Raw genomic sequence first — 19,836 nt, 5'->3', positions numbered from 1 at the left:
CGATAGAGCAGGCAGTCAAAGAACTCATGTACCTACAGGGCCATCACGTGAGGATACTCTCGGACAACCAGGTAGCGGTAGCATATATCAACCACCAAGGTGGAACCCGCTCCGACGCCCTGATGCGGACAACAGAACGTCTCCTTCAAATAGCAGAGGGAAGTTTTCTATCTTTGACGGCGCTCCACATCAGAGGAAAGGACAACGTAAAGGCAGACTTTCTAAGCCGCAAGGCTCTAAAGCAAGGAGAATGGGCTTTGAACAGGGATATTTACCACCAGATTGTCCGCAGATGGGGTCGGCCAGAGGTAGACCTCTTTGCCACCAGAGAAAACAGAAAAGAAAAATCGTTCTGCTCTCTGAATCCCAGGGAAAATCCACTAGCAGTGGACGCCCTCCTGATAAGATGGAACTTTTCTCTGGCATACGCCTTCCCGCCATTAAATCTTCTACCTCTGGTAGTAAGGAAGATCAGGGAAGATCGGGCAAGAGTCATATTAATTGCCCCCTTTTGGCCCGGGAGGACCTGGTTTGCAGGGTTGAGGACCATGTCTGTATGCGATCCCTGGGTGCTCCCGAACCTTCCGGATCTCCTCTACCAGGGGCCAGTCAGCCACCCACAAGTAGCGAGACTCCATTTGACGGCGTGGTCTTTGAAAGGTTACTGTTAGAGGATAGAGGGTTCTCCAAGAAGTTAATTGATACCCTCCTAAAAACCAGGAAATTGACTACCACTAACATCTATGCTAGGACCTGGAAGCGATTCCTGTCCACCTTTCAGTTTGACGCCAGAGACGGAATTCCCACGAAACATATTCTGGAATTTCTCCAGAAGGGTCTCGAATTGGGTCTCTCCACAAGTACATTAAAAGTACAAGTTTCAGCCTTAGGGGCCTTGTTTGCATGTGATATTGCCAATAACTATTGGGTAGCAAGGTTCATCAAAGCAGCGGCTACATCGAGACCCATACACAAAGACAGATGTGTACCTTGGGACTTAAATTTAGTCCTTACGGCCATGACAGAAAGACCATTTGAACCTCTGGATTCGGCCTCATTAAAGATTATATCTCTTAAGGCAGCTTTTCTGGTGGCGATAACATCCGCACGTAGAGTGAGCGACATACAGGCACTTTCCAGATTGCCCCCTTACACAGAGTTCTTACAGGATAGAGTAATCCTAAGGCCAGATCCAGCATACCTTCCCAAGGTAGCATCACAATTTCACAGGACACAAGAGATAGTTCTGCCTTCCTTCCTCCCTAATCCGACCAACCCTAAGGAGCAAAAACTTCAGGCATTGGAGATGCTTACTTAAATATTTAGCAGCCACGGATCCTTGGAAGAAGGAGAATGCATTATTCCTATCCTTCCAAGGTCCCAGGAAACGCACATTAGCGAGGTGGATTAGGGAGGCTATCTCTCTTGCCTACACAGCAGGTGGAGGTCCGGCTCCGCAGAACCTGAGGGCGCATTCCACTCGTGCCATGGCATCATCTTGGGCAGAAAGATCTGGAGTGTCAATTGATCAGATATGTAAGGCGGCCACCTGGTCATCTCCTTCCACCTTTTTTAACCACTATCGATTAGATATGGGTGCCTCTTCAGATCTCACCTTCGGGCTAAGGGTGCTGCAGGATGTAGTCCCGCCCTAAATTAGTTTACATCTCTGTAATTCTCTCGTGGTGCTGTCATGGGAGTCCGAATAAAGTATCAAGTTACGTACCGGTAACGGTATTTTTCGGAAGCCCATGACAGCACCCTTAGTTCCCTCCCTTGTTCACATATAGGGGTGCACTCCTCTAGAAGATTGTCCACAATTTACGGTATGTGGGAGATGGTGTAAAAAAAAAAAAAATATTTCTGCTATATAGGGTAGATAGGTTGTATATATTATATGTTGTGTACTAACCATGGTAGCCTCTCCAGCTCTGTAAACCAGCTGATGCGTGGGAGAGGTGCCGCCCTTTTGTATCTGTAGGTTTCCTGTTCCTAAAGGGCGGATCCCCTCTCTCGTGGTGCTGTCATGGGCTTCCGAAAAATACCGTTACCGGTACGTAACTTAATACTTTCATGCCTGGGCATTATAAACTTCTGTGAAGCCCTTGGGGGTTCAAAGTGCTCACCACACATCTAGATAAGTTCCTTGGGGGGGGTCTAGTTTCCAAAATGGGGTCCTTATGACGTTACCACTGTGCTCACAGCAGCTTATTCTTCCCAGTGGTTCTCATACTGGCGGATCACATCTTGGCACCATCCAGGTTGAAATCTGTTTATCCCTAGACATGAATTGTGGCATGGGACAGAACGACTGACAGGTGAGGGATATTATTGTTTTTAATCTTTGTTTTACTACAAGAGACAAGGGCTTCAATGGAATGGTTAGTTAGGAGAGTATAACTGTTTTTCCTTATTTTTAATTAAAAGTATTTTATTTCAAATTAAGGACTTTATTCTTGATGTGTGTTTATTTACAGGATACCTATAGGATTAGCAATGGATAGGTGTCTCGGATAAGTTCCGTGGGGGGTCTAGTTTCCAAAATGGGGTCACTTGTGGGGGCTCTCCAAAAGCAACATGACACCCGCAGACCATTCCATCAAAGTCTGCATTCCAAAACGTCACTACTTCCCTTCCGAGCCCCGACGTGTGCCCATACAGTAGTTTTCTCCCACATATGAGGTATCAGCGTACTCAGGACAAATTGCACAACAACTTTTGGGGTCCAATTTCTCCTGGTACCCTTGGGAAAATAAAAAAAATTGGTGACTAAAAGATCATGTTTGTGGAAAAAATACGATTTTTTTTATTTTCACGCCCGGGCGTTATAAACTTCTGTGAAGCACTGGGGGGTTCAAAGTGCTCACCACACATCTAGATAAGTTCCTTGGGCGGTCTAGCTTCCAAAATGGTGTCATTTGTGGGGGGTTTCCACTGTTTTGGTACATCAGGGGTTTTCCAATCGCGACATGGTGTCCGATCTCAATTCCAGCCAAAAACGTCAAATGGCGCTGCTTCCCTTCCGAACTCTGCCAATGCGCCCAAATAGTCATGTACACCCACATATGGGGTATCAGCGTACTCAGGACAAATTGCACAATAACTTTTAGGGTCCTGTTACCCTTGGAAAAATAAAAATTGGGGGTGAAAAGATCATTTTTGTGGAAAAAATGATTTTTTAATTGTACCGCTGTACGTTATAAACTTCTGTGAAGCCCTTGTGGGTTCAAAGTTCTCGCCACATATCTAGATAAGTTCCTTGGGGGGGTCTAGTTTCCAAAATGGGGTCACTTATGACATTACCACTGTGCTCACAGCAGCTTATTCTCCCAGTGGTTCTCATACTGGCGGATCGCATCTTGGCACCATCCAGGTTGAAATCTGTTTATCCCCAGACATGAATTGTGGCATGGGACAGAACGACTGACAGGTGAGGGATATTATTGTTTTTAGTCTTTGTAGTAACAAGAGACAAGGGCTTCAATGGAATGGTTAGTTAGGAGAGTATAACGGTTTTTCCTTATTTTTAATTAAAAGTATTTTATTTCAAATTAAGGACTTTATTCTTGATGTGTTTATTTACAGGATAACTATAGGATTAGTAATGGATAGGTGTCTTAAAGACGCCTCTCGGTTACTAAGCCGTGGGTTTGATGTCACTGGAAAACATAAACGAGACATCAACCCCACAACTATGAACCCCAGTTGCCACTGCCACATGGCAAGTGAGAACAACCGGACCAAAATTGGCACATCTAATATGCAGAGCACCTTACCAGCCTGAGAATACCAACCCCCAGTTGTTTGCTTTAGCTTGGCTGGTTGTCAAAAAGCGGGGGGAATCCACACCGTTGTTTTTTTTATTTTTAGATTGGTTATCGTTTTTTAATGTTTTAGCAAGATTTGTTTAAGCTGATGATTACAGCCCGCAGCTGTCAGTTTTGCCTGGCTGGTTATAAAAAATAAAGGAAAACCCACATCGAGTTTCTTTTTTGTATTATTTGGTTTGTGCGCAGGTGCCGGCTGATGAATACTCCAATCAGCTGCGCCCACTCTCTTTTATAAGCGGCAGCAGGCCGATAGGATGAGTAGTCCCATCAGCTGACGCCAATGACCGGAGGTAAACTTTTTACCTTCAATCCCAGCCGCGGTTCCCACACTATCATTTGACAGTATGAGAACCACGGGTATCTTACCCGTGGTAATGATTATACAGCCGATCATACATAGTGTTTACCGCACTGTCATGCACATGACAGTGTGGCAAACAATGGATGTTCGGGTACTGTTCTGGCACCTGACTTTTTTTTACCCAAATTACCCAAACTCGCCAGCCCCGAACATCTAGGGGTCATCAGCAGAGAACAGGAAGTACTAGCCCTAGTGGTTGAGCTGACCATTTCCAGAAGTACACGTTTTTGGAGGCTGAGGGGTCCTGCAAATAGTATAAGAAAGAACTTAACCTGGAACATTGTCTAAAATATGTTTTTCAAGATCTCTGCTTGCTCTACTACCATAAATGCCCACAATCTAATAGGCAAAACCGGGGCATAAGCCTGTGACTGCCCCCAAACAAGGAACACCCACTTTTGGGTGGTTCTTGTGCTCCTTTGTTGCGTCTGCCTCCGCAAAAGTCAGACTGTTGGCAACTATGTAATACTACATTCGCCATGTAATACATTTCATCAGCTGATGAGGGGGGAGATTTCTGACAATTTCTTAAAATTGTCTTAGAGTCTATTTTTTTTTTTTTTTTTTTTTTAACCAAGCAACCATCATACCAACCTGGCTAATGGGTGAAATGCAAATGGCAAAAAAGAATTATTAAAACAAAATTTAATTCTGCCAAAATGTAAAATAACAAGTGACACAGTAGCATGGTGATGGGGCAATACTCCACACTGCCCCCACATGGTAGCAACTGGCATTTTATTTTTTTATGCGACAAAAGAAGCATTTTGCTTACTTTACCGATATTTCACGTTCAAAATGATGCATGCTCTACATAGAAAGACAGCAGAGGAAGAAAAAAAGGACACCGATCAATAATAACATTAGACAAAACACATAAAAACAATATTACTCATCGGTCACCAGAAATAACAAAAAAAAAAAATCCACTTATGTGCGTAAACTAATGGGGGCTTCTTTTTTTTCCCTTTAACATTTCCACCCTGGAATTTTGTTCACCCACTTTATGAATAGTTTTACGATTCTTCACTCCTGTCAAAAAGGGGTATTCCAGTTTACAAAAATTAACAACTATCCAATGGATAGATGATTACTGTTGTGTTAGGCCTTCATCCTCACTCCCATAGAACATGAATGGGATAGCCGGGCACATACACGACGAGCCAATACATTCTATTACTCCAGGCCACGTTCTTTGCAGCCATGTAAGAACGATTGACAGGAGTCCCTGTGATGGGATTCACCCCTTTATGATGACTACATGAACAGGCATTTTAACTCTATAAAGGAAAGCTATCTACAGTGGCTTGCAAAATTATTCACCCTAAGGCTGCGGCTTTCTACATTACAACCTGTGTGTAAATATTTTTGTAATCAGATTTGTGTGTGATGCATCAGCACTCAATAGTCTAAGTTTAGTGAAGTAAAGTTAGAAAAATATAGGCATAAATTAAGTTTATGGGATTGAATAACTAAAAATTGTGATGTGCATGTGTATGATGCCCCTAAAAGTGTCTGGTGCAAGCCATTCCCTTCATAAGTCCCATGCTTGGTGACAGGACATCTCCCTGTGTGTAATCTAATGTCACATGTCTGTTAGTATATACACTTTACCTTCTCTGAAAGGCCACATAGGCTGCAGCACCATTAACCGAACACCATCATGAAGACCAAGGAGCTCTCCAAACTAAGTCAGAGCTAAGTTATAAAAAAAAAAAAAAATCCCAGTCTCTGATGATCCCCCGAAGCATCATCAAATGGAAAGAACATGGTACCGCAACAAACCTGCCAAGAGAGGGCCGCCATCAATACTCTCAGCCTGGGCAAGAAGGGTATTAATCAGAGGCAGCGCAGAGACCACCGGTAACCATGAAAGAGCTGCAGAGTTCCCAAGCAGAGACTGGAGTATCTGTCCATACGACCACAATAAGCCGTACACTCCATAGAAGTGGCTTTTATGGAACAGTGGGCAGAAAAAAAGCTTTTACTTACAAAAATTGTAAGACTTCTTTTGAGTTTGCCAAAAGACATAGGAGATTCCCCAGATGTATGGAGGAAGGTGCAGTAGTCAAATAATACCAAAATTGAACTTTTTGGCCACAAAGGTAAACGCTATGTATGGAATCAAACCAACACAGCTCAACACCATCCCCACAGTAAAACATGGTGGTGACAGCATTATGCTGTGATGTTTTTCGTCAGCAGGGACAACAGTCCAAGTCGAGGGGAAGATGGATGGTGTGAAATACAGGGATAGTCTTCAGCAAAACCTGTTTAATTCTGTCAGTGATTACAGACTGGTGCGGAGGTTCACCTTCCAACACAACAATGTCCCAAAGCATACTGCTAATACAACACTCGAGTGGTTTAAGGGAAAACATGTCAATGTTTTGGAGTGGCCTAGTCAAAGCCCACACCTTAATCCAATAGAACATCTCCAGTCAGACGTGAAGATTGCTGCTAACCAAAGGAAACCAATGTAAAGGAGCTGGAGCAGTTTTGCTTTGAGGAATGGGCAAAAATCCCAGTGTCAAGGTGTGGAAAGCTCAGAGCCTTATCCAAAGCAACTTGCAGCTGTAATCTCTGCAAAAACAGGATTTTTTGGGTTGCTTACTGTAAAATCTGTTTCTCGGAGCCTTCATTGGGGGACACAGAGACCATTGGTGTATGCTTTGCTGCAACTAGGAGGCTGACACTATGCACAAAAAAATGTTAGCTCCTCCTCCGCAGTATACACCCCACCGACCGGCACCAATTTCCTCAGTTAGTGAGAAAGCAGTAGGAGAAGTAACAAAACAGAATGAAAACAGAACAGACAACTCAACTGTAACCAACCGACAAACATAAGAACAGGAGTTGTAAAACATGGGAGGGTGCTGTTTCCCCCAATGAAGGCTCCGAGAAACAGATTTTACGGTAAGCAACCCAAAAAATCCTGTTTTCTTGTTCGCCTCATTGGGGGACACAGAGACCATGGGACGTCCCAAAGCAGTCCCTGGGGTGGGAAACAAACTTCCATTAGGCCAGCGGACTCACCACCGCGGCCTGCAGAATCCGTCTACCTAGGCTGGCGTCCGCCGAAGCGTAGGTGTGGACTCAGTAGAATTTCACAAACGTGTGAACCGATGACCATGTTGCAGCTTTGCAAAGCTGCAGCGCGGAAGCTCTGTGGCGCACCGCCCAGGAGGCACCCACTGCCCGAGCAGAGTGGACCCTGATCCCCAGAGGGGCTCCGCGACGCTTAACTCGGTAGGCTTCCAAAATTGCCGATCTGATCCAGCGAGCAATAGTGGCCTTTGACGCCGAGTGACCTTTCCGCGCCCCATCAGGGATAATGAAAAGAGACTCTGTCTTTCGCAAGGAAGTCGTCCTAGACAGATAGACTCTTATCGCCCTAACCAGGTCCAGCTTGTTCAAGGACCGCTCTCGGGGATGAGTTGGATACGGACAAAAGGATGGTAGCACGATATCCTCGTTGAGGTGAAACGAGGACACCACCTTCGGCAGGAAAGAGGGCGGAGGCCGCAGAACTACCTTATCCTGGTGGAGCACCAGAAAAGGGGAGCGGCACGAAAGAGCTGCCAATTCCGACACGTGCCGGACGGAGGTGATGGCCACCAGAAAGGCTACCTTCCAAGAAAGGAGAGAAAGGGAAATATCCCTGAGGGGTTCAAAGGGAGGACCTTGCAGAACCTCAAGAACCAGATTAAGATCCCATGGATCCACGGGCGCCCTGTACAGCGGAACCGTGTGAGCCACACCCTGAAGAAAGGTCTTAACCTGAGGACGGGAAGCCAATGTTTTCTGAAATAGAATGGACAGCGCCGAAACTTGACCCTTCAGGGAACTGAGGGGAAGGCCCGCATCCAATCCTGCCTGAAGAAACGCTAGGACTGAAGGGAGCGAAAAAGACATGGGCGCGATGTCATTGGTCTCACACCAAGTGAAATAGGCCTTCCAAGGACGGTAGTAGATCTTGGAAGATGATGGCTTTCTGGCTCGGATCATGGTCTGAACTACCTGGTCGGAAAATCCTGCCCGTTTCAGAACCTCGGTCAACAGCCACGCCGTTAAATTGAGCGGCCGAGAATTGGGGTGGCAAATCGGTCCCTGAGACAGATCTGTTCTGTCTGGAAGCTTCCAGGGGGCGTCCGCGAGAAGGTTGACAATGTCCGCGAACCAAGACCTTCTGGGCCAATTCGGGGCGATGAGAATGACTGGAATTCCTTCTGCCTTGATCTTTTTCAACAGGTTGGGAAGAAGAGGCAGAGGAGGGAACAGGTAGGGAAGGTCGAACTGGGACCAAGAAACGGCCAGGGCGTCGGCGCCCACTGCCAGAGGGTCCCGAGACCTGGACACGAATTGTGGGACTTTCCTGTTGAGGCGAGATGCCATGAGGTCTACATCCGGGGTTCCCCACCGAAGGCAGAGCAGATGAAACACCTCCGGATGGAGGGACAACTCTCCCGCCGCGAGACCCTTGCGGCTGAGAAAATCGTCGGCTCAGTTGTCTACGCCGGGAATGTGCACCGCGGAAACTGTCGGAACGGAAATCTCCGCCCAACGAAGAATCTTGGACCCCTCCGCCAGGGATGAGACACTCCGTGTTCCCCCTTGGCGGTAGACATATGCCACCGCTGTGGCGATGTCTATCTGAATCCGTACTGGCAGTCCCTTGAGGAGCCCAGTGAACGAGAGCAAGATGGATAGCTCGAATCTCCAGAATGTTGATCGGTACTGATTCCCGATCCGACCATCGAACCTGAACAGTGTGGTTGCGGAACACTGCACCCCAACCGAGGAGACTGGCATCTGCCAGCGAATGGGAAGGAAGAATCGACCCGATAGAATGAGAGATGACGACAACCACAAGCTGAGGGACCGCTTGATCCGGTAAGAAGGAGGAACAGGGCGATCCAGGGACCGAGGCGACCTGTTCCACTTCGACAGAATGGCCTGCTGGAGAGGTCTGTCGTGAAATTGGGCAAAGGGAACTGCCTCTATCGCCGCCACCATCTTTCCCATGACCCTCCTGGCTGTACGGAGGGACGGGAATTGAGATCTGCAGCGATCGTACTTCCTGCTGCAGAGAGAGAATCTTCTCTTGTGGGAGAAAGACCCTTGACCGACGAGTGTCGAACAGAAGGCCTAGAAAGACCAGGCGTTGGGTAGGAACCAGACAGGTTTTTCCTGTTGACGATCCACCCGAAATCGGAAAGAGTGTCCAAGACGATTGACAAACTTTGGTGAGCCTGTTGAAATGAGGGAGCCCTGATCAGAATATCGTCTAGGTACGGGAAAAGAACGAGACCTCTGACTCTCAACAAAGCCATCAACGCAGCCACGATCTTCGTGAAGAGTCTGGGAGCGGTGGCAAGACCGAAGGGCAGTGCGACGAGCTGGTAGTGGTGCTGTCTGAGGAGAGAGGCGATAGCCGTAGAGAACCCCGGGATCAAGGCTGGATCCTTTGGAGGCCGGGATTCGAAGAAACGATCCCGTGGGAGAGGCGAACTGTATCTTGTATCCTGAGGATACGACCTCCCTGACCCAAGCGTCCTCTACGGAGGCCAGCCAAACGTCCCTGAAGGAAGTCGGCCTCCCAATTGGAAAGGCCCCTCGCGTGTCCGACGATAGTCATGCTGAAGTAGACCGTCCAGATCCAGATCTGGACGGTCTGCCCTGGGAAGAGTGGGATCGCCAGGAAGGAGTGGGTCTGAAGGAAACTTTCTTTCTCTCCTTGCGAGCCTGCGGTCTCTGTTGGCTGGAGGAGTTGTCCGCCGTATTGAAACGGCGGAAAGTCCGAAAGGGTGGAAACTGACGCCTTAGTGGAGGTCTGCGAGGATTGGACTGAGGGAGGAGTGAACTTGTGCCTCCGGTGGCGTCCTTAATAATCTGGTCCAATTGGAACCCAAAGAGGCGCACCCCCTGAAAAGGCAGGTTAGTGAGGGACTTTTTAGAAGACAAGTCCGCTTGCCAGGCCTTTAGCCAAACTGTATGTCAAATTGCAACTACGTTGCTTGACGCCTGAACTGCACAGGATGCGGCATCCAAGGAAGCGGAAAGAAGATAGTCCCCAGCATGGGAGATCTGATTGGCGAGATCGGCCAAACGCTCCGGTTGCGCCTTATCTAAGACGCCTTGACGAAGGTAGTCTGCCCACGTGGCTATGGCCTTTGCTGCCCAGGATGAAGCAAAGATTGGGCACACAGCCGCTGAAGCCGCTTCAAAGGCAGACTTCGCCAGGGATTCTATAATCCTGTCATTAGAATCCTTTAGGGACGCCACGCCTGAAAGCGGGAGAACCGTGTTATTGGAAAGCTGAGGTAATGCCAGAAGGTTGGGGGACAGAGGGCGGAGAAGGGTCAGTCTGCAGTGCAGAGCTACTCACGGTCCGGTGTCCCCAGAAGCGATGCTCTGCGACCTGTCAGTGGATGCAGGTCAGAGCGAAATCCGGCCGATAGACGTCCTGAACGAAAAAAAACAGCTGGCAGAAGATAATCCGGTGACGAGCTGGTGTCCGGCTAACAGGCTGGTAAAATGGCGCCTGCCTGAGAAAGAGCGCGCGTCCAGGAGAGGAGGGAGGGCGGAGCACATCGCAGGGTTAAAATTCACCGCCCTCTAGCCAATAGCAGGCTGGGCAGGTGAAGGACAGGCGGTGGGAGGGCCTGGGAAGAGCGGGAGAGAAGCCCGCTTAGAAGAAAGGGGCGGGGGGCGTGGCCGCGACGCAGCGGTAGGCCCGAACTGAAGCCGGGGCCTAAATTAGTTGCGGCGGCCGCCTGTCAGCAGGGGGTCAGCGCGGAGGTCGGAAGAAGGGGACGCCGCAGCCGCAAGCCGCTCTCAAGGGGAGGAAAGGAAAAAGGTCCTGTGCTCCCTGTCCCCAGAAAGGGGGGGGAATGCGGGGCCAGCAAAAAAGAGCATGGTGTGCCTATAGAAGTAGGGCGACTGCGAGCGTCCGCAGCGCCCGCATCCCTGTGCCACTGAAGAGGCCCCCTGTCCATCGGGAATGAGCAGCCAGGTAATAAAAATTTAAAAAAAAAAAAATCTATACTCACCCATCCCCGATCCGGTACCTGGGTCTGAAGAAGTCCTGCGTCTCATCCAACCGACAGGCTCTGGTAGGCGAGTGGGAGGGAGACTGGCGACAAGGACCCCTGGAGTCGCTGGCACGTCTTGGTGTCGGCGTCAGTCTGGCTGGTCCTGCCGCGGAGAACTGCAAGGATACGGGGTGGCAGTACACGCCGTACTCGCAGACTCCATGTGGGAGTACAGATGTGACTTTTCACTCTGTATCCCTCCGTAGAACCTGTAAAGGAACGACGCACGACGAGGTAGATATGGGTCTAATGAAAGACCCGTGTCCACCTCCTACTGACACTAAGCTAAACTGAGGAAATTGGTGCCAGTCGGTGGGGTGTATACTGCGGAGGAGGAGCTAACATTTTTTTGTGCATAGTGTCAGCCTCCTAGTGGCAGCAAAGCATACACCCATGGTCTCTGTGTCCCCCAATAAGGCGAACGAGAAACGGAGGCTCTACAAAGTACTGACTTTAGGGGGATGAATAGTATTGCACATGGAAGTTTTCAATTATTTTGTCCTATTGTTTGCTTCACACAAAAAAAAGAAAACCAAATATTCACAGTTGTAGGCATTTTCTTTACATGAACTGATGCAAACCCTCAAATAAAAAGTGAAATTCCAGGTTGTGAGATGGCAAAAAAAACAAGAACTTGGGGTGAATACTTTTGCAAGTCACTGTAGTCATGAAATCAAAAGTCCTCCTGTAACTGAACCTTATTGCTATTGTTCTGAATAATCAACATTGTAAACAATAATGGTTTCTATGACTACACTAAATACACTGAGGCGGATTTTTAACTGGCAACCAATCAGAGCAGCTTTAGCAAGCAAGCACATGGATTTTTTTTCCGTAAAAATATCTAATAAATGTTTATTAAATCCATGAAAATCAGTCACAAGACATCCTTTGTATACACTGCGGTGATGTAGCACTTGTATCAATCTATGATACAAAACATACAGCTGTAGGCTTTAATTTTTATACAGAGGTGGGGAAAAAAAAGTCCTTCATTTTGGCTTACATCAGCTTCGAAAGGAAGCTCTCTCCAAATACTATGCCAAAATAGAGACTCTGGAATTAACATATGGAGGGAACAGAAACTCTTATCATAGTTCCTGATAATCATTGGACAGCTCCTGATACAGTGGTCTTCATACATGTCCACTACCGCACCATTTGCTCAGGGGTTGCAGTACCTTTATTCTCAGCATCGGTGAGTCTCCCAGTAATCGAACCCCAAACCAATTGAATACTTATCTATCCAGTGGATAAATGTTTTAGCAGGATGACCCCTTGAAAAGGGAACGTAATACAAGGTTTATTCTTCCTGATATGAGAGCAGGATAAAAAGGTGATTTTATGAAAATGACAGAATATTGAAAGTCCACCGGTCAGTGCATTTGACTATGCTCACAAGTGACGGCTTCAAAATGCAAGACCTCGGTGCCCTCTGCCCTTGCTGTTACATTGACAGCATTCTCTCTACACACAGTATAGAATTACTGATCAAATACTGAACATGTGAACGTGGCCTAAGGGTATCAAACTTTTCATGACGAAGAGTTAACATAAATGTAGTTATATAGACAACGATGAGAATGTGTTTAGGCCAAGGCGACATTTCCGACAAGCAGGGAGGACAACATTCTCCACGATGGGTTCAGAGAATGCTGCCGACAATACACAATGAAGCAGCAATGTCTTAGCATGATAGCATGATGGAAACAATCAGCATGGGGTATACACCAGAAGAGACAGTAATGCTAGAAGACATTTTTGTGGAGTCCATGACACTTATGGAATTTAAGCCACATTGACCGCTTCCATTTTGGGGATTGTTGTTAAAACCTTAATGGCCATAAACACTACTCATATAAAAAGTTTGGGATATTTGGTTTTCGGGCAAAATTTCAGAATGAACCTAAAATGCGCTCTAAACTTTTCAGGTGAACTTTATGTGACCAGCTCTAAACTTTTGGATCCACATGTCCAACCGTTCTAGGTTTCAGGACTTTTTGCACAATTTTCTGTAACAAGGAGCTTAATGGCAAAATTCACAACAAGTGTTTGATCCATAAATCGCCCAATAAATTTCAAGGTTCAATTAGAATTGGTATTAAACAGTCATCCTCATCAGGATGTTCACATTTTTGACATCATGAGACCAAGACGACACCCAACATTTCATGAACAGGAACCTCGCCGTTGTGAGGCTTCAAGCAAGACGTTCTCGGTTGGAAATGACCGCTGAGCTTAGAGGGTCACAGAGTCATCAGCAGGGTGCAACAGAGACACAGAGGTGCTGGAAGAGTCACAAAGGCCGCAAAGCTGATGTCCTTTGGCCACATCCCACACCGATGACTGCTTCATTGTGAACAATGCCCTTCGGAATCAGATGATGAATGCCACACAACTCCAGCCACATTTAAGGGAGGTGAGAAGCACCCAAGTGTCACTCCAGACCATTCAAAACCGTGTACATCAGCAAGGGTACATGACCCCACCACCAGACCCAGGCTTCATCCACGCTGGACGAGTGACCAGTGGGCCTCAGTGTAGAAATGATGTCCGCCAACAGTGTTGGAGATGTCAAGGAGCAGGCTATGCATTAGCCACTGTTGACACCAGACGAGCCTTTGGTGGTGGTGGTGGTGTTATGGTATGGGCAGGTGTGTCTAGTCAATACAGAGCTGCCCTACACTTTGTAACAAGCCCCTCCTTCTTGAAGAACATCATTAATCCAGTCATTGTGCCTCTGCACCAACAACACCGGCCGAAATTCATCTTCATGGATGACAATGCTCCAGCTCATTGAGGTCTCTTCATTAGGGAAAGGCTGCTGCAGACTGGGGTACCGCTAATGTAGCGGCCTGCACTGTCTCCAGACCTCAATCCTATAGAAAACCGATGTGACCAGCTGAGTCGCCGTGTAGAGGCTCGTAACTCTGTACCCCAGAAACTCAATGACCTGAGGGCCACCCTTCAAAAACAGTGGGATGCCATGCCTCAGCAGACAATAACTCCACTTGTGAACAGCAGGAGACTTTGTTGTCAAGCTGTAATTGATGCTCAAGGCCACATGACAAGTCATTGGCATTTTTTTTTTTTTTGTTGGGGGGGGGTGGTATACTCACCATTGTTGGCTTTTGTTTCAATAAATTGTTTGCGATGAGGAAATAACAACTGCATGCTTCTACTTAAATGCCCTACTTTCATGAGAAAATATCACTGTAGTGGGAACTTTTTACGTTTTCTGTAAATTTTGCCCGAAAACCAAAATATCCCTAACTTTTTGTGAGTAGTGTACAGATATACAATAGACCTGATCCTATGATGCACTACTGATTGACAGTGCCATCATAGAAACCTCAGAGGGAGTGATACTTGAATTCCACACTGGGGTAGGGAGGATTGGGTTGCTCCAGAAGTTGCATGGTTGCCCTACATCTCAGATCTGGTGGGAGAATGCAGTTAGAGGGGACAATAGCGGTCCTCTATAGATATTCCACATAGCAACTTCATTTATGTATTTGGATGAAGTCTCTAGTCGCATCAATCCCCACCAACATCGATCACTGAATATTTACATAATCAGGAAAATTTTCCAATGGGAACCGAACAACAACACTGCTCATCCAACATGTCCGACATCTATCACTCAATAGACTATTATGCACCATCAGGCCATGTCATGAAAATGCTTCAATTATTCAAAGAAAAAAACCTATAAAATACACAAAAGTGAATTCACACACGATAAGGAGTGTATGCTAATAATGCATGTCAATTGGTGGACTCTGGTACCATCCTGATCTAAGTAAATCCAAAACAATATTGTAGGGCCACCTGTGAAGTGTATACTAAATACACACAATACCATGTAGAGTGTGCCCCATGCGGTGAAACTGCACATCTCAAAGTGAGGATTCTGACCTTTGAGATCCCACCAATATGAAGAATAAAGGGGATGCTGGTGCATTTAGCGATGTGTCCCCTTTATGTTTTTCCCTACATTGTGTCCCCAGGTAATCTTTATCATCTGGCTAAAGTAGTGCTTCTCCACAGTTTTTGCAGAAACGTTCATCACAGTTACTGATGATTATTAGACAGCTCCTGCCACACAATTATAATGAAGGAAATTAGTTTAACCTACATGACGACAGAGTGTCAGCCTTTTTTTGTAAAAAAGAAAAAAAATAATGACACTGTCTTCCCAGCAGGTATAGATGCTGTACTGATGCATCAGGGGATTGATAGCAGAGCACAGAGAGGAAGAAACAGAGTGACATCTCAAATTCAAGATGGTGTCAAGAGAAGGCTGAACTGCAAGGAAAGGAAATCAGGAAACCTGAAATAAGTCTAGAGTCTGATAGATAGTAGATAAGTGCAGTAATGGACAAAAAAAAACAAATGTTAATATAACTATTTCACCCTGTCAAAGACAATGGTTGGGTATCCACCCCCCCATAATGGAGAGACACCGGAAATGGGAAGCAGAAACTGACTTAACATTTCCTTTTTTCATTACTATAAATTATGTATCTCATTGAGTCCTATAAAACATATCAAAGTGAATGTCTAAATTACAAGCCAAACCAATTTCTCTGCAGTAACAGCAATGTCCCTTTTATCCATTGCGCCACAATCTGTTTTGCATGAAAAGGGTCGAAATATCTCAGCGCAGGATATTTCCGGTAAAGGCGGTGATGTGATGACGTGAGAGATCAGGAGGTGCGATGTGTGGACACAAAGCGTGCATGAGAGCAGCCGGTGCGGAGAGAAGCGGAGGTAGCTCTGGGTGGAGCGCACATCGCGCCATAACTTACCTTGTAGCTGTTCTTGGAAAGAAAACTGGGTTAGTAATGACTGTTCCTATTTTATGAGCAAATACTCAAAGGGGAACTGACCTAAAAAAACCCATAAGGAACCAGAACTTACAGTATCAGACTCGTCACCCTCCAGATGTCAATGGCCAATTTCTCAAATTGACTAGATTAACGTTGGACGAAACCCCGTTCCACCTTGTCTGAAATGCCTGACTGTGTGAGGAAGGGTCTGCCATGATATTCGGAGGGGAGTAAGGATGGGGCATGTTATATTTCAAAGCCAAGACCAGAGGAGAGATACGCCGACATCAGAGGTGCCTGGCAGCAACTTCCCAATCGGAACCCATGCACGCTCAACCAAACTGAGCATGCACGTGTATGGGGGGGTCAAGAGAGCGCTGTAAGCCAGAAGGGCTGAAGTGTGTAGTCCAGCTTAAAGTCATAGTTCCTGGGTTACACAAACAGACAAAGAACCATTGATACTGACCTGCTGTTGAAGGTGGTGTCGGAGATGAGGGAGACGTCAAAGGAGAACTTGTTCCAGAGCCTGAAAACCAGAAATGACGGACATATTTAACAGATGAAAAAGGAAGCAAAAGATTACACATCAAAGATCCGAAAACTGTAGTTGTAGTCGCTAACATATGATGAGAGTTGTAGGTGCCTGTAAACAGTGTACGGAGCCGTAACAGCACAGTTCCATATTGAAGTGAATGTGACCGGCCACTACACAGCGTACAGAGCAGTCATGTTTCGGCTGGCTATCACCTCATTTCAATAGCCAAGCCAGCCCCCTTCACCATCCCGGTACATACTGAGAGGGGGCTGGATTAGCTTTTGAAAGGCCCAGCCAGCCTCCTTCACAAACCGCAGCGGTCACTTGCTAACACAGGAAATACTCATATAGAAATAAAGCGGAGCTGCTGGACCCTGGATTGCACATTATGTGATTATAGTCATTTATTAGTATTTTTTTCAACACCTCTAAAGAGCAATTTTTCTAAGTGGATAAAACCTCTATATATTTAAAAAAAAAAAAAATCCATAAAAGTTATTACCTGAATTATTCGAGTTGTTGCATTTCGTGGACTGCTCCTCTCCGGATTCGCAGTTTGTGCGCTTTGACTTCTAGGGAATGCAAGAACAAGGGAGACGGGATGAAGACTTGGTCCTTAAGATGGAAAACGTGCAATAATAAAAGGGGTTTATGGCTTTATAAAAATAAATAAATACATTTCTACTTTACCTTTCGTGCCAGAATTTTCCTCTTTTTCTTCTCCTCCTCTGACCCGTGATGTGACTGTGCTCGTGTCAGTCGTCTGTGCTGGTAGATCTACACGATAATGTGGGCGAGGCTGGGTTAGTGCCGGTGTGACCACAGATGGTCTAGTCACATTTTCTAACATAAACCTCTTCATCCTTTACGGATACTCCTGATTGTTACTAATGTAATTTCCAGTTTTATACGCGATGAACAGAACAAAAACAAATCCCAGGGGTCAGACCCTTCACTTATTGACCGGTGGGGGTCCGACTGCTGGGACACTTATCCCCATTACAGCTCATATTCAACCAGCACTCCATTCATTCTCCATGTCCACTTTTTCAGGCAGAACCATAGAGAATGAATTAAACAATGGTCGGGCATCCGGTCTGCCCACCATCTTGCAACGAGCATAAAAGTTCCCCGTTCTCGGTGCGGGTCCCAGCGGTCGGACCTCCAGTTGTCCTGCGAATAGTTGATAGTTTGTTTTAACCAAAGAACCCCTTTAATGTCATCTCGGCACAATCTAATAATGGCAGGGACATTACCAATTTCTGCTCCTCTGCGAGCCTCTTCTCCATACATTCTTTGGCTGTTTTCAGAGCTTCTTTTAACTTGGTAGGAATCTGGAAAATTAAAAAAATTTAAAATAATGAAATTAGATCCAAAATCAGAATGTTAGTACAACGCTTCATCTTTTCCCATGCACAAGTTTTTCAATGGTCTCTCCAGTCGATATGTCCCGTTCTCTCCCCTTATTTAATGTCAGCTAAATTAATTCCCCCTCCTCCAATATTGGGGGACCGGCGTTCATCTTTTCTGGACTTTGCTACGAGTAGTATACATGGCGATCATGGGAGCGGGCCTTTGTCGCCCCGCAGGGAGGAAGCGGGGAGTGGGTCTTTGTGTCTATCGCTATAAAACTGCTTACAGAAATAACAGGTGAACATTCAGTCCAGGACACACAATCCATCGGGCAATGGCAGGAGCAATGCGTACTAGGACGTGAGGAAAATGAGGTTCTGGCACCTATAGTGATGGCAGAGTGCTGACCGTTCCTGCACACATTGGTGTGTGCACCAGGCAGTTTTAACTTATTGTGGGGGATGAGGGCTGAAGGATTGTGCCTTTCTACAGATTTTGTGCGAAATAGCAGACAGGAGTTATATACAGCGGATTGCGAAAGTATTCACCCACATGGCTTTTGACCTATTTTGTTACATTACAACCTGTGTGTAAATATTTGTTGTAATCCGATTCGTGTGTGATGCATCAGAGGGGCAGCACAGAGACCAAAGGTAACCCTGATAGAGCTGCAGTGTTCCCAAGCAGAGACCCGAGTATCTATCCATACGACCATGATAAGCCATACACTACATAGAGGTGGCCTTTATAGAAGAGTAACCAGAAAAAAAAGACTTTACTTACACACAAAAATTGTAAAGCTTGTTTTGAGTTTGCCAAAATACATGTGGGAGACTCCTCATATGTATGGGGGAAGTTTCTGTGGTCAGATGAGACCAAAATTGAACTTTTTGGCCATCAAGGTAAATGCTATGTCTGGTGTCAAACCAACACCGCTCATCACTCCAGGAACACCATCCCCACAGTGAAACATGGTGGTAGCAGCATCATGCTGTGGGAATCTTTATCGGCAGTAGGGACAGTGAAAATGATCCGAGTGATGGATGGTGCAGAAACTGTTTCAGTAAATGTTTTGGAGCAGCCTCGTCAAAGCTCAGACCTTAATCCATTTGAGAATCTGTGGTCAGACTTGTAGATTCCTGTTCACCAGAGGAAACCATCTAACGTGAAGAAGCTGGAGCAGTTTTGCCTTGAGGAATGGCCAAAAATCCCAAGTGGAAAGAGCATAGAGCGTTATCCAAAGCGACTTGCAGCTGTAACTGCAGCAAAAGGAGTCTCTACAAAGTACTGACTTTAGGCAGCTAAACAGTTAAGCACACTGAAGTTTTCAGTTATTTTATCATATTTGTTATTTGCTTAACAATAAAAAGAATACCAAATGTTCACAGTTGTAGGCATGTTCTTTACATGAACTAATGCAAACCCTCAAAAAAAAAAAAGCTGTGAAAATCCAGGTTGTGAGGTAGCAAAACCCAGAAAATGCCAACGAAGTGAATAATTTAGCAAAACACTGTATGAACTGTGTAATAGCAGTAACAGAGCTTAATCACACACTAGCCTGCTATAGTCATATAGAGTAAAAATGTTCTAAACCGGTCTGATCGCCATTATTTTTTTCCTTTCTTATGTGCATACATAATATGTGTTTTGTTGTCGCACCATAATTCTGTATAATGCTTCTCATAAAATTAAAATATCAAATAAATAATTTATTTCAGTTCTTCAATACAAAAAGTGAAGCTCATCTAATATATAAAGCTCAACGTATGTGTGTATGTATGTATGTGTGTGTGTATGTCCGGGATTGGCATCCGCACCGTCGTAGCAACAG

The 19,836-nt window shown here is 46.0% G+C and overlaps 1 protein-coding gene across 3 annotated transcripts in view; it reads right to left on the bottom strand.

Moving 5' to 3' along the window:
* LOC141088196 (PX domain-containing protein kinase-like protein) overlaps positions 1-18,648 on the bottom strand; it is a 29,517-nt gene extending 10,869 nt beyond the window's left edge. The window contains exons 1-5 of one of the 3 annotated variants that reach the window (XM_073574125.1): positions 17,909-18,648; positions 17,343-17,429; positions 17,155-17,224; positions 16,584-16,643; positions 4,972-5,001 (exon numbers count right to left, since the gene is read on the bottom strand). In XM_073574125.1, the coding sequence (XP_073430226.1) occupies positions 4,985-5,001; positions 16,584-16,643; positions 17,155-17,224; positions 17,343-17,429; positions 17,909-17,941 (267 nt within the window). In that variant the 5' untranslated portion in view covers positions 17,942-18,648 and the 3' untranslated portion in view covers positions 4,972-4,984. Of the gene's footprint in view, positions 1-4,966; positions 5,002-16,583; positions 16,644-17,154; positions 17,225-17,342; positions 17,430-17,908 lie in introns of all 3 variants that reach the window. The other 2 variants (XM_073574124.1, XM_073574123.1) reach the window with 2 other exon arrangements.
* Positions 18,649-19,836: the final 1,188 nt, after the last annotated feature.

This window comes from Dendrobates tinctorius, unplaced genomic scaffold, assembly GCF_039654945.1.
Source record: "Dendrobates tinctorius isolate UK_male_01 unplaced genomic scaffold, ASM3965494v1 ptg000038l, whole genome shotgun sequence".
Taxonomy (NCBI): Eukaryota; Metazoa; Chordata; class Amphibia; order Anura; family Dendrobatidae; genus Dendrobates; species Dendrobates tinctorius.
This window is presented reverse-complemented; position numbering and strand designations above follow the sequence as displayed.